This window comes from Scatophagus argus, chromosome 1 (genome assembly GCF_020382885.2).
Source record: "Scatophagus argus isolate fScaArg1 chromosome 1, fScaArg1.pri, whole genome shotgun sequence".
Lineage (NCBI taxonomy): Eukaryota > Metazoa > Chordata > Actinopteri > Scatophagidae > Scatophagus > Scatophagus argus.
This window is the reverse complement of record NC_058493.1, coordinates 29,573,102-29,588,243: the sequence shown is the minus strand read 5'-3', so window position 1 is coordinate 29,588,243 and position 15,142 is coordinate 29,573,102. Positions and strand designations below refer to the sequence as shown.

At 43.1% G+C, this 15,142-nt stretch overlaps 1 protein-coding gene across 1 annotated transcript in view; it reads left to right on the top strand.

The window, feature by feature from the left end:
* Window positions 1–13,912: 13,912 nt before the first annotated feature.
* hsd11b2 (hydroxysteroid (11-beta) dehydrogenase 2) overlaps window positions 13,913–15,142 on the top strand; it is a 28,242-nt gene continuing 27,012 nt past the window's right edge. Inside the window, exon 1 of the mRNA XM_046398559.1 lies at window positions 13,913–14,379. Coding sequence (XP_046254515.1) covers window positions 14,097–14,379 — 283 coding nt within the window. The 5' untranslated portion in view covers window positions 13,913–14,096. The remainder of the gene's footprint in view (window positions 14,380–15,142) is intronic.

Genomic DNA, 15,142 nt, shown 5'->3' with positions numbered 1-15,142 from the left:
AGCCCTGAATCCTTGAATCCTTAAATTGCATATTTAAAAGAAGTGACCTGTGTGCAAAACATCAAACTTCTCTCCATTTTGGCTGAGCCTCTTTGAGAAAATGAAATGAAAATGAAGCACCAACTTGCAGTCTCCAACGAACCAGAGCGCTGATTGGCCTGGTGGGTTGCAGTGCATCATGGTTTTTCACCTTTTGAGCCAAAGGGAACACCACAACACTTTTCCTCTTTTTTCTAAGGTCATGTAGCACCAATTAAAATATTAGTGTCTGTCTAAAACACAGACAGTTTCATGGCAGGCCCTTCTTTAATGTGGTGAAATTCTTCTTTCAATTAGTTGTTTCAAACTCTGAGAGCCTAGCCAGGAAATTCACCTAACATATGGTGTGTATTCTCACATTTCAGGAGAAAAGACATTCAAAGTCAGTCTCACTTTCATACTCAGAGCTCATTGTGCTTCAGGTAAGACAAACCAAGTCTGTTGTGTCATGGAAAAGAGTTTTTACTCAACGTCTGAACTAAAAGTGAGCTGATTAAATCCTTAGCTGGACTTCGACCTTTCAATCCACAACAGACAAAAACAGACGAAGGAAACATGCAAGGTGTTTGAGCAACAGAGGAAATAACGACGCGGTCCAAGAACAAGATTGTGGTTTGGGACAAGTATTAGAGTCTCAGTCATGGACACTAATGGCCTTGGGATCAGTGGTCCTGAGGTTCAGCTGGTGCCAGCAGGATCGTGACCACACAGATTAACTGTTGAGTAATCTGGCAGCCAGATTTGCCTGCACTGCTCAAGCGACAACACAACAGGAAGATAATGTAACATGACACTTAACGAGTGCTCATTTAACCTTCGCTAACTTACAAGATGATCCTGCAACCACACCACATTAGGAGGGAAGCGTCCACCTGAGGACTGATGAGGCACATCAGGTCAGGAAATGACCTGTGCTGCCATGACAAAGAGTGAAACTGAACCAACAGAGAGAAACAAGACAGAATCTGACCAAAACTGTTCCCATAATCGGCGCCTGTATTCACTCTGTTGTTCGTCTATGTGTCTTAACGCTCCTGTTGCTTCAGATCCACACACCTCCTGACCTGCAGTAACCTCCTCCCCGCTGTTCCTCACCTGATGTTCTTCATTTCCTCATTGGCCCTTTTCCACTCACTCAGTGCCAGATTATCTGGTTTACATCTGTCCAAGCTTTCCAGCCTTTGTTCTGCATGCCTGAATGCCTCCTTGATAAGTTTGCCTGCCTACATTTTTATCATGTCTACCTCTGAGTTGTACTTCCTGTTTTCCTGAGCCTTTTGACATCTGATATCTATTAAAGGGTTAGGGTTAAAATTGCAAATGTAGCCTAAGAGTATTTATCAGTAACTATTGGAATTTGTTCAACTGTAAGAAGAAGAGAAAAACATGGTCATATAAGGAAAATCAAATAATCAAGTGGACTTACAGAAAATAATAATAATAACAAACTGACGTGAATTTAAGAACTGTTGTTGGTCTTTTAAAGTCGTTGCACTTTTGTGCTGATATGAGACAGTTTAAAGAGCTCAAAAGATCAGAATTTTGTGTCAGTGTTACACAACATTACCTGTTTGATAGTTGACAGATCCTGCAGCCACAGACAAATCTGATGACGAAGGTGATGTTGATGGGTGAGTTTGTATCCAGGCAGATGGATGCAGACATGAGTAAACTCTGATCCAGCATCCAGCAGTCTTGTCTGTCTGTTCATTTTATAAATGAAAACCTGATGTGTTGAACTTTTGACTTTGACTTAGAGTAGAATTTAAGATCCTCCTCCTAACCTACAAAGCCGTGCATGGTCTGGCACCATCATATATCACTGATCTCATTGGACCATATCAGCCCTCTAGGGTGCTGCGTTCCTTAGATTCAGACTTACTGGTAATACCACCAATCTCCAAATATAAATATGGAGCCAGGGCCATCAGTTATCAAGCTCCTCTTCTGTGGAACCAATTACCAGCCTCAGTCCGGGCAGCACACACCCTCTCTATGTTTAAGAGTAGACTTAAACCCCTCCTTTTTGACAAAGCCTGTAGTTAGACCAACCCCTAGTTATGCTGCTATAGATTTAGATAGCTGGGGAGATCCTTAGACCCCGAGCTTTCAGAGCAGGAGGACTCACTCATCATGTCCCATCACTGGTACAGCACTAACTCGTCCTCTCCCCCGGAGCTCTTGTGCTCCATCTTTCCTTAGCGCTTCCGGAGCATGTTGCTGGATCCAGAATCTCCTACCCCGCCCTCCTGAGGCCTGGTACCACTGCTGGAGCCCTCTCCAAGGCCCTGCCTGGATTCTGCTGCTCCTGCTCTGCACTGTTCTCTCTATCCTCCCTTTCTCTCCTGTCCCCCCTCTCCTGTCTCCCCGTCTCTCCTCTCCCCCCTCTCCTGTCTCTCCCCCCTCTCCCTCCCAGGTGGTCACAGCAGAAGGCCGTCTGGTTCTACTCGACGTTTCTGCCTGTTAAAAGGAAGTTTTTTTTAAAGTTTACTTTATTAATCCCAAGATGGGAAATTACATCTCTGCAAAAGGAGATATGATGTTCTTGTCCACTGAGTTGATATGTTCAGTAAAGGCTTGCACTTCTTGCATTTTGAAAAAATGCCTTTAAATGTTGAACATTTTTTTAAAATGCAAGAAGTGCAAGCCTTTACTGAACATATCATCTCAGTGGACAAGAACATCAAGTTCACCAGAGAAGATGTCAAAGATAATAGTTTGCCCTTCTTAGATTGTGACGTCCACATAGAAAAGGACAGGAGCCTCCACATTGGGGTATACAGGAAACCCACACACACAGACCAATATCTCCTTTTCGACTCACACCACCCTTTGGAACACAAACTTGGTGTTATCAGAACCCTGCAACACAGAGCTGATAAGGTACCCACCAGCTCGGAGGCCCAAGGGGAAGAACATAAACACCTGAGGGATGCCCTCAAAACGTGTGGTTATCCCAGTTGGACCTTTGTGAAAACTGCAGCTGGTTCCAGGAAGAACACCACCAAGGTGGTTGAGGAGGAAAAACAGGACAAAAGAAACAACATAGTCATCCCATATGTATCCGGAGTATCAGAAAAACTCAGAAGGATCTTCAGCAAGCACCGTATCCCTGTGTATTTCAAACCCAGCAACACACTCAGACAGAGACTGGTACATCCCAAAGACAGAACACCACACACTCAAAAAAGCAATCTGGTGTATGCTGTCCAATGCAATGAGGAATGCTAAGACCTCTACATTGGGGAGACAAAACAACCACTACACAAGCGCATGTATCAGCACAGGAGGCCCAACTCCTCAGGCCTAGATTCTGCCGTCTACCTACACCTGAAGGAGAAAACTCACTCCTTTGAGGACAACAATGTCCACATCTTGGACAGAGAGGATAGATGGTTTGAAAGAGGAGTAAAAGAAGCCATCTATGTGAAATTAGAAAAACCATCTCTCAACAGAGGAGGAGGTCTGCGACACCACCTATCTCCAATTTACAATGCTGCCCTTTCATCCCTTCCCAGGAGATTCAACAACTTAACTTCTAACTGACTCCAACGACTGTCGTTATAACACAATAGAGCATTAACCAAGTCGAAACCAACTTCACCATCCACAACGACTGTCTCTCAACGACTGTCGTTTGTCACAATGGAACACTAAACGAGCCTATGACACCACTGGCCATGTGAATGCCTCCACAGAGGTTAAATACCTGGATCTCCACACCAGCTAGTTGGACTAGTCCCAGGCTAGTCAAGCGAGCATGAACTGATGAAGCCTCTTGGATGAGAGGTGAAACGTCTTCAAAGACAAATAACTAAGTCCAGTTGCATTCGACTGAATTTCCTTGAGATAACCATGACCTGGATGAATGAGAATATTCACAGGCTCTGCATTTAACCCATCACTTATTGAAACACACACACATGCAACAGCAGTGAAACACACACAGGAGCAGTGGACTGCACCAAGCACCCAGGGAGCATATTGGGAGTTAAATGTCTTGCTCAAGGGCACATCAGCTGGCTAATGGCAGGGACATTATCACTCCAACCCACTCAAATTTTTCCTACCTGTCCGGTGGGAGAATCGAACCAACGACCTTCCGATCATAAGCTGCTTCTCCAACCTCTAGGCCACGGCTGCTCTCCACTGTGGCCAAATGCTGACTCGGTGTGGGGCTTTGCCCTGGGACCTGTTTCTCTCTGATCCTCGTCTTTTTTTTTTTTTTTTTTTTTTTTGAATGTGTTGTTTGAACACCTGTAAATTGTCTTGAGATAAAATTGAATTTAATTGAACTTAATGATAATTTCATTAAAACGCAGGTGATAATGATGTCTGCATGCTGTTTGTCATAAAGGAGCATAAATATATCAGGAGTTATCTTCAAAATTCAACATTTTAAATGCTTCCTCCTCAAATTCACAGTAGAAAAATGCTAATATAATCTGAGTGTGGTTTGTGTTTTGTTGGGCCAATTGTTGAGTAGCCTCTGCCATCAGTGTGTGAAGTGTGTGAACATAACAGTCTTTTTATTGTGATTCAGTCAGTGTGACTTAGCATGTGATCCCTGATCACATTTTGATGACACATTATACATCCATATGTTACATCACAGGGTTTTAAGCCTTTCTTCAGTTATTTAGTTCCTCCTCATTCATTCATTGCCACGAGGAACAAAATGAAATGCGTCCCTCACACTTAACAGTTAGATATGTTAAATACACATGTCCTGCCTGCCCTGCAGATGGATTGGTGGACAAGACAGCTGTCTGTAGGGCAGGATGGACAGGACGGACAGGACGGCTGTCTGCAGGGCAGGATGGACAGGACAGACAGGATGGCTGTCTGCAGGGCAGGCTCTCTCAAGGCTGCTCCTCCAGGATCTGAGATCTGACATAAGACAGGATTCACCAGAGCAGATACTGGACTCAGAGCTCGTTGTATCTAATGCACATACAAAAGCATTTCCAGCACTCAATTTGGCACAACATGACCTCTATTTTTTCTCTTTGTGGCCACTGTGGGACATGCATAATCTGTCAGAATAAACTTTAACCATGTGAAAAATGATCAGACACAACAACTTGTCTAAAAGCAGTTTGATTCAGGAGTGGATCTTGATCATGCTCTGCACTGTGTGGACTTGAACCTCTCGTCAGGTTAAACATTCACTCTCGTGTTTAAAAAGTGTCTGGTCATGTGACTACTGATGTGTCCAAAAGTTCTACATTTACCATTCAAGTGCCGTTGAGTCAGTTGAACATGAGCTCACATGTGAGAAGCTTGTCTCACACAGACAATATGTTGTTTACTGCTGGAGCACTAATTGTTAAATGAAGCATACGCAGCATGCTATTGTTACTGTTCCTGTTTGCTGTGGACACGAGGTGTTATGACAGCGTCTGAATCGGGTTGGTGTCCACACTGGACGTCCTCGTGTCACGCCATCCTCTAATGAGAGTCTAAACACAGGCTGATCCTGAACCAGCAACACCACCTCCACAAAGACAGCATTCTTCAGCTGGGGCGGGAAGTTGACTTTTCACTGTGACTGAGCGCTGACTGTTCTGATCAGCCCCTTGTTCACATGTTCACACGGATTCTGTGTGAGTCCGGCTGAAGAAAACAGCTGAAACCAGGTCAGAGTGTTCGCATCCAAACAGGAGTCCAGCAGAGACTCATCAACCTCCATCTTCATGTTCTTCTAAATCAGAGTACACACACACACACACACACACACACACACACACACTCTGATTGTCTGACATGTGGACAGGAGGAGCTGTGGACTGAACCAGCAGCCCTGTAGTCTCTGGATCATGATTTTATCACGGGACAATTTCACACACATAAATGGTTTCAAAATGTCCATAAACAACATTTTCTGGTCCCAGTTTAAGATCCTGTCTCTCATCTGATGACTTTGGTTTTCAGGGGCACTTGGAAAAGTCAAAAAGTTTGTAGTCACACAGTAGACTGTTCAAAAGACTACAACAAAAAGATGGTTAGTTAACACTGCTGTCTTGCACTTAAATATTGCTGTTTTACTTTACTTATAAATATTGCCGTGTTTAGTTACATATAACTGATCTTTTGTAATCAAACCACTTCCACTCCCCAGATTTGCTCTCTTAACTCCTCTTCCATGGAGCTGGTGGAAATGTTGTTGTCACTTTCAGCCAGGCTTGTTGCTGCTCAGCAGTATGACATCATTCCCATCATTAATCAATAGGTGGTATTATTTTTTATTGTTTATTATTATTGTTATGACAATATGTTTTTTTGATTGAACTAAAATATGATTTTATTGTTACTGCGAATGATTCAATATGGCACAGACCTTCTAACATCAAAGACCGTAAACTCAGTGCAAAGTCGTCTCATTTTGTCCCTCTGAAACCAGTGCAGTTTACAGCTGTAAGTAGGTTCATTGTCGTGATTGTTTAAATACATCTGGTCACTTCTTTCATAAGCTATTTCTTCTGCCAATTTATTTTTATTTGGTGTCATTATGCTTTATAATGCTTAATGTTTTGTACAGATGGACAGTCAGTGTTAGGAGAAACTAGGCTGCATCAGTACAAGGACACCATACACGCACTGATAGATTATAGATGTGTGTGTGATTTTAGCCCTTGTGATTGTCAAAGTTTAAAAGGATAAGGAACTACAGGAAGGTCTGTTCTTTCCAAAAAAAATGAATGATTATAATCTGCCGTGATCAATAATCTACTTAGGATTTAGAGAGAATTAGAGTCAGTGTTTTGGCTCCATCTGAGCTGAAGGTGTTGCAGTCAAGTTGCTCTGGATTTGATGAGGTCAGGTGATTAAAAAAGTGACAGATCTGAGCAGAGAAACTTATACTTCATGTGGTTCTTCTTTTCAGGGTCTACAAACAAGAGAAGGTTTGTCCACTGAAGACAAACAGAAGAGTGGATATGTTCATGGGTTTCATGCAGTGATTTAAAACATCTACTTTTGCATCAGAAACTTTGGAGCTGAACTCAAAAATCAGTTAAGTGACCTGTACAATGAGCGCAGATCAGACTGACTGTCAGTGAGTTCGGTCAGTGTTGGTATCAGAAACATGTTGCATTAATCCGGCCTGAATGAGTGAAAGGAATCGGGCTCATGTTTGTGGTGAACAGCGTGGTCTCAGTTTGTGTTCTTTGTGTATCGGAGGTGAATGCTGTGTTTGTGTCTGTGATGGATTCATTTTTCTCGTGCTCAAACACATGACGCAGATACGGTTCAAACTCCTCATTTTACACTGAAAAACTAAAAGCTGTAGGTTCAAAAATTAAACCCTGCCAGCTTTATGTCCAGAAGTCTTCTTGGTGTTTCTGTGCTGAACGTTTTGTCCTTTCAACATAAAAAACAAATAACAAAAAATAAAATTAGCAAGACTTCTTTCATTTTACCCAGATATGAATAGTGATTTGAAATAATTCAGAATCAAGAAGTTGATTCAATCAAATTGAAAACCCTTTAAGTGGTAATAATAAGGTTCAGATCAGGTTGAGGTTCTGTCCTGGACCAGGACAGTCCTCCTTCACAACTGGTCTTCTGGAAAAAATCAACATGAGCATTGATGAACTGAATTGTAGTCCACAGATTGGGTCATAAAACTAACCATTCTGAACAACAGTGGGTGGGATGCAGGTCGGTGAAATAATAGGCTACATCTTTATTAAAGGAAAATATTAATTACAAACCTATTCTTACCAGGTTTTGTTGGTCTGCCACAATCACTTCCTACTGACTCAGGATAAAAATTCTTCTAACCACATCTCATCTTCAGACCAAAATGGCCGTGAGCCGTGAGCACAGAGTGAGTACCCTTAAACCACATAGGTGCTGTGTGGTATTAGGATAGAGATCCACTTCTCTCATGACCAGCAGAGGTTCATAACACTGAAGTGAGCAAATTATACCCAGCTTGTGATGACTCTGACTTTAAACACTGGTATGAACAAAAATATGAAAACTTTACTGCATGAGATCAATGTCTTTAATTCCTCCTTCCACATCACATATCCACACACTTGCATAGTTAGCCTGTTTAAAGCTTGCTGTTTGAGTTCATTAATGACTTGCCAGGTGCTCCTCCTCCAAAAAACCCTCAGTTTCCTCCCATTATCCACTGGTATCCATGGAGAGCAGCTGGTGTGGACCAGACTGCAGAGGAAATCTGTGACACACTGACCTCAATCTGCAGCTTTGTTGTTCACTTTGTCCTGCTAAGTGGACTGAAGCAGAGGGCATGTGTGCAGAGCAGCCCTGACCACTTTGTCTTCATGCTCTCTAGCTGGTCAAATGATCACAACATCGTCAACCCCCCTCAAACTCCACCAAACGCCCACAAACCTCACCAAACAGCGCCAACCCTCGCCATCCTCACAGGTTGTCCTCATGTTTTACTTCAGCAGCTATTTATTTGACCATTTTAGTTCTGTTTCTTTGACAGAGAAAATCAGCAACAAACTGCGTCTGTTCTCCGTGTTTTACACTCTATAACCTGGTATGTCTAGTTCTTCAAATCTCAAAAAAACTTAACTGACAGAATGTTTTCAGTCCTAGAAAGTGATTTATGGCAATCTTAAATAAAAACTTGAATGGAGCATTTATTTCTGGGATGTTTGGTCTGTTAGCAGCTTGTTAACGTCTGTCCACCACTTTGGTCCAGAATGGGGCACGTCAGCTGATCCAAATCCATCCATCCATTTTCTATATCACTTATCCATCAGGGTCACAGGGGGGCTGAAGTCTACCCCAGCTGACTACAGGTGAGAGGTGGGGTTCACCCTGGACTGGTCACCAGTCAATCACAGGGCATGTGGGGGGGCGGAGAACCCGGAGAAAACCCACACAGGCACAAGGAGAACATGCAAACTCCACACAGAAGGACCCAGACCAGGATTCAAACCTGGAACCCTCTGGCTGTGAGGTGGCAGTGCTAACCACTGCAGGCATTTTATCACATTTTCTCCTTGAATCAGCAGATCCAGGCTACCGTACCTTGACTTTTTCTCTCACAGCATTCTCTGATAGCAACGCCTGCCCCCAGCAGGACATTGCTCCTTGCCACTGCAAGGAATGATCAATGTTATTCACCTGTCAGCGGTGCAGTGCTCTGGCTGATGGTGAAATACATGCATCATGTATCATGTGGCGCTGTCGCCTCGGGTTTGAATCCCGGTCTGGTTCCTTCTGTGTGGAGTTTGCATGTTCTCTCTGTGCCTGCGAGGGTTTTCTCTGGGTTCTCCAGCTTCCTCCCACAATACCAAAAACATGCACATTAGGTTAACTGGCTGCCTTTTGTTGCCCCGAGGTGTGATTATAAGCTTGTCTGTTTTTGTGTGTCAGCCCTGTGATTGACTTGCGAACAGTCCAGGGTGAACCCGGCTCTCGCCCGTAGTCAGGTGTGATAGACTCCAGCCCCCATGTGACCCTGACGGATAAAGTGGTATAGAAAATTGATGGATGGATCATAGAATATTATATGCTGTAAGTCTTTCATGGTCACAATTACATTTCCTCTCTTCTGTTTGTCGTATATAGACCGAATATCCCAAGAAATAAAAATAACTTTACCATCTAAACAAAAAAGTGAATTTAGTGCCAAGTTTAAATTTCTATTTTTACCAAACCTAAACCCCAGAATATATTGGGACAAAACTTTGAAAGGACCGGCTGGTGAATCCAGGTGCCGCTTCCCACCACCTTCTTCTCCTCCTGCAGTAGCAGAAGTTTAGTCATCGCCCTCTGCAGTCCGGATCAGGTGGCATCTGCAGCCTCAGTCTGTGAGCTGAAAGTCGGCAGCAGCCAACACGAGCACCAAAACAAACAGCCAATAGTGTCACAGTCTGTATTTAGGCAGTTCTCAGAAACACGGCACACTGGATTCTTGGAGCAGCCCGGCTGTTGCCAGCCTGTTCTTGGCTCGCAGACGGCTGGCTGTAATGACTGCTTTTATTCACAGTGAACTGCAGGCATGTTTGGCCCAACAAGCTGCAATCAGACCCAGCTCTGCTGGACAGCAGTGAGGAAAAATGTTTTCCTTGACATGAAAGGCCTGCTGTGGTACGAGTCTGTCCTGGGGAGGACATTACACAACAGCAGATTTTTATCTAATTACCCTCAAAGAATTTCTTACACAGAACTTTTTTAAAACTCCGCTAGAGAGCCCAAGAGCTTTTTAAAACTTATTTTATGGTTGACATCTCACAGAACATCCTGACTGGAAACCTGCATCAGGTCTGCTGATATTCCCTCTTTTTCTTCTTGTCATTAAACTCATGATCATCACATACATGAAATGTACAAAACAACACGATCACAGTTCTTTGTAAGGTTGTCTATGTGATGACGCAGTGTTTCCTTTCCATCATGTTTAGTCTTGACTCCCTTCCTCACCTGCTGACACTCTCCTCGACTTTAGGGAATGAAACATAAAATTAGCTTGAATAAAATTACAGGTTTCTCTGGGTTTGAATATTGTCGGAACAGTTAGAGTAGTGTAAATACGCAACTCCGCAACATATATAACAACAGCCTTAGAGATTTTAACGTGGAAATGAACAGATTCCTCATCTTAACACATCAGTGAGCAAAAAGTACTCACAGTACATGCTCACACCTGTTCCATCTTTATATGGTTACAGATAAGCTGAACTAATTGAAATCAACCAGTTGTTCTCTCTCTTCAATTGTTTTTTGGCTATACAGAAGTCTAAATCCTCATCTAACCCTCTTCCTCAAACAGCTCAACAGTTGATGAAATCCATTTCTTTGTAGGTGTACAGGTTGATCCACCCTCCTGTCAGTGCACCAAATGAAGCTACAGCCAGCAGCTGGTTAGCTTAGCATAAAGACAGGAAACAGGGGGAAACAGCTAGCTGCCTCTGTCTGAGGGTGACAAAATCATAAGCTGATGCCAGTAGCTGATGCCACGGTCTGGCAGATGTGGAAGTGGTATTCATGGTCACATTGAACTATTCTCCAGAAACAAATAAGTGTATTGTGTAAGTGCTAAATGTGTGAATCCACAGTGCATCCATCTTAAGGGGCAGCTTCTATTATTCTTTGGTTGAGTTCTCTGAATGTTTCTCTTACTTGTGCTTCTCAAAGTGGACAGGCTAACCGTTCAGTCCTTGTTCACAGCATTTAGAATTCACAGTTCAGGACTGATCTGAGGTCATCTGGGGTTTCTCTTCATTTTTACATCTGTGACCTGAATATAAAGAATCAAAGCGCATCTAAGGTGACCCGACAGTCGTCTGCGTCTTGTCCGGTATGTGGTGGTCCCGTTCCTGTGGTGTGTCTGTTGTCATTAACCTTCAGGTTACAAGGTGATGATCGGTAAAGCTGATCAGGGACACGTGAGGAGTGTCCCCTCTGTCTGTGCGGGATGTGATGCATGTCAAACGCTGCTCAGATTAAGGGAAAGGGGTTAGAGCAGCTCAGCAGGTGTCTTCACAGCAGCAGATAATCATGTCAGACAGGCGGAGACGCTCACTGTGTGCTGCTGACCTGATCCTGATCACAGAGGAAAAGCTCAGAACGGCAGCTCATGGGAACAAGCAGCAGGTGACAGAGAGTAGTGAGCTAAGTAAACGTTAAGGTAATATAATGTAAAAACTGAGGTGCATGGGGAATAGGTTTTTGGGGGATTTTTGGCAGCAGGACCATGAGTGCTCACTGAAACAACTATTAATACACCTATTAACACTACTGTGTGAAAGCCATGGTTGTACTAATGACAGCTGGTCACAGCCACAGAGATGTTTGTTCCTGTGGGAAAGCGCTGTCGCCAAATTTGCAATGTGTGATAATCAATAATAATAATAACTAAGATAAACTAAGCAAAGGGTCACAAGTTGGGACTTCTTTGGTACTGACTTTGCTTTGGCAGTGTAAAAAACATTCACCATCAGTGAAAGCTTTGCCCTCTGACAAGCTTGTGTGACATTTGCATTTGGATAACTAATTATCACCACTGATTCTTCCATTGTTGACTGGTTTGTAAAATATGCTCCCTGGCAGTGCAGTTGGAACAGTTTCAGGGCTTTATCTTCTCTTTCCCTTCATGAGGTTTGTGGTGTAGTTAGCGTGGTTGAAAAATATCTGTAGATGTTGTTTTCTTTGAGCACTGCAATCCTTTCTAGGCATATCAAACATTAAATAGTAGTACAGACACACTGTAGTAATGTGCACTGAGATTCATTAACAGAATACTGCCTTTCATTGAATTCTCAGCCTCTGTCTCACTGGGACTGGGCTGCTGACCTTTGACTTCTGTGTTTGCTTGGCAGTAACTCTGTTATCTGTGTGGACAAGCTTGCATATGTCTGAAAAGTGTTTTGGTTGTGTGAGATTTAAAAGCTAGTAGAAACAGACTTAGCAAATAAATTATAACTTCCATGAAACATGTGACTTTTAACCCTAACCCTAACCCATTCATTCATACTGATAATTTCAGCTAAGCTAAGGAATAATGATAGGCTCTCTGAAAGGAATGGAACTATAACATATCCAGATCCATCCCCATGATGGATGAAACCTCTGGAAAAACTATACATTATCCCCTTTTCTACAAATTAAAGTCTGACTTAAATAACTGTTTAAATGATGTATAGCTCATGGTGTAAAGTCCATGATGCAAATGCATTCAGGGCTTGTGCAGGTGGGTGAAATAGTAGGCTACAAATATTAATTAATAATAATAATAAATATTAATTATAAACCTGCAGCAAACCTCTAGTAGCAGAAAACATACGTGAGTATCCCCATAAAAGAGACACCACATGTGCACACATGAGGCACATCAGCTAAACCTAAACCACAGATTGTTTAAATCTCCTTACACGCTGACAGGATCGTCAGGGTCTGATGTTAATTAATGTTCTATGTGTATAATGTTCTTCTCACCCTGTCCAGGTTCATACAGTGAACCTGTGTGGAGTAAAGTAGCTGTACTCCTGATAAATCCTGGGCTTCATCAGATCTGTTTGAGATCATTTCAGAAGTTTAATTCTGTTTCCTCTGGAGAGTTTCCTCTGCCCTGTCAGGTTTACAAATACAGCTCTTAGTTTTGGTGCTTAAATGTCCCACCATATTTGCTGCAGTGATGTTACTGCAGACATGGGAATGAGCAGAGTCTACGTCCATTGTGAAGCCGCCCATGTAGGCGCATTGTCTGCATAATACACCCTTAAAATAGCAGTACTGGTGCCTCAAGATAAAAATGTGGCAACAATGAGCCTCAACACCTCATTTTAAGACCAACACAACCATGGGCACAGAGGTGGGGGGGTTAGGGTTAGGGTTAGGGTTAGGGTTAGCACACATACATGTTCTGCTTACACCATGGGGCACTTAGGGTGAAAATGACGGCATCAGTCAGAAACTAACAGTGACACCTGTGCTTTGCCATGCTGCAGTGTGCCATGCTGTGCTGTTTTATGCCATGCTATGCAGTCCCGTGCTGTGTGGTGCTGTGCTGTGGCATGCCGTGCGGCGCCAAGGGGTGCTGTGCTATGCCATGCCATGCCATGCCATGCCATGCCATGCCATACCTCGCAGTGCTGTGCAGTGCTTTGTGCTGTGTTGTACTGTGCAGCACTTAATGCAGGGTATAAGATAGAAACAACAAGGTGTTTCATCCTGTGTGAATTTTGAGTGTTAAGAAATCAAATCAATATCAATCACTCAATACTAATGGTTATTCTATATGTGTCTCTGGTGTTTGTGTGTTTTTTTCTGTTTGTGTGTGTGTGTGTGTGTGGGCTCTAGAGTAGAAGCAGGACTGTAGTCCCTCCTCCCCCTGCAGCTCCTCTATATATACAGGGAGGCAGGGACGAGTTGAGCACTGACTCTGTTAACAGTCTGAGTGTGTACAGCAGAGAGGGAGAGCGGGAGAGAGACATACACACTAACTGGAGAGAAACACTGCACAGTAGACTCACTTCTGTTTCTTGTCTTTTCATTTGAAGCGGGACTAAAGAGAACAGACAGGCAGGTAAAGCAGACAGACAGGCAAATCAGGTGATCCTCTGATGATGGACGATTACACTCTTCCCCTCTGGATTTACCTGGGTGTCTTGATTGTGTTTGTTGGCGGAGCCATGAAGAAGATTTTGGCATCCCACCTGAGTGCCGCTCCCCCGCTGGTGGCCTGGCTGGGGGCCACCGTCCTGGTGGAGCGGCTATGGGCGCTCTGCCTGCCCGCTGTGCTGATGCTGGCACTGCTTGGTCTCGCCTGCTTTCTCTACTTTGCCGTCAGGACTGGCACGCCGCCTGCCACCCTGTCTGCCCACGGCAAGTCTGTCTTGATCACAGGTAAGAAGAGGCTCCGTCCACTCTTTTAGGTGTGTGTATGTGTGGCTCATAGACAAACAAAAATGAACTCTGTGCAGTTTTACTCTAAAAATTAAAGTTTTAAAGAGTTTTAGCTGTTGTTGGGCTAGCCTTGTTTCGACTGGATGTTTCATGTATTTTTTAGATTTGGCTTCAATTTAAGAGGTCTGGAAAATGGTTTTAACTTGTGCAGAAACATGAAAAACACCATAAATTGAGACACAAGGTTGTTGTTTTATTTTGTTGTTGTTTTATTTATACAAAATCAGAAATCATAGTACCTCAGTGGACTTAACAGTCTGTACAGCTCTCTGTGCTTAAAGCCTCAATTACAGTGTGGATTTTGATCTGAATTTCCTCTCTTAGTGTGATGCCTGAAATTAAAGTTTATGTGAGAGCTTCCAGCTGAAACTTCTTAAGAGAAGACTCAAGCTGCTCATTTAACATGAGTATCATTTTTCCCAAAATTGGAACAAATTTAGTTTGTTTGGTCAAAACTCTAAACTCACAAAACATGAGTTTAAATTTCAGAAAAAATGTCATACCTGTTCAGGCTTGAATTTTGTGGAAAAGTGCCAAAAATGGTGAACACCGGTCCAAAAGTGTCGGTAGAGCCGGGAAGGAACTGGGCTTTAAAATGTTAAAAGGTAAAATTTCATTATTGTGTGTGAATATAAATGTTAAAGTTGCACCAAACTTTCCTTTAAAAACCATTGTATTTGTATTGCTGCTCACAGCAGAGGGG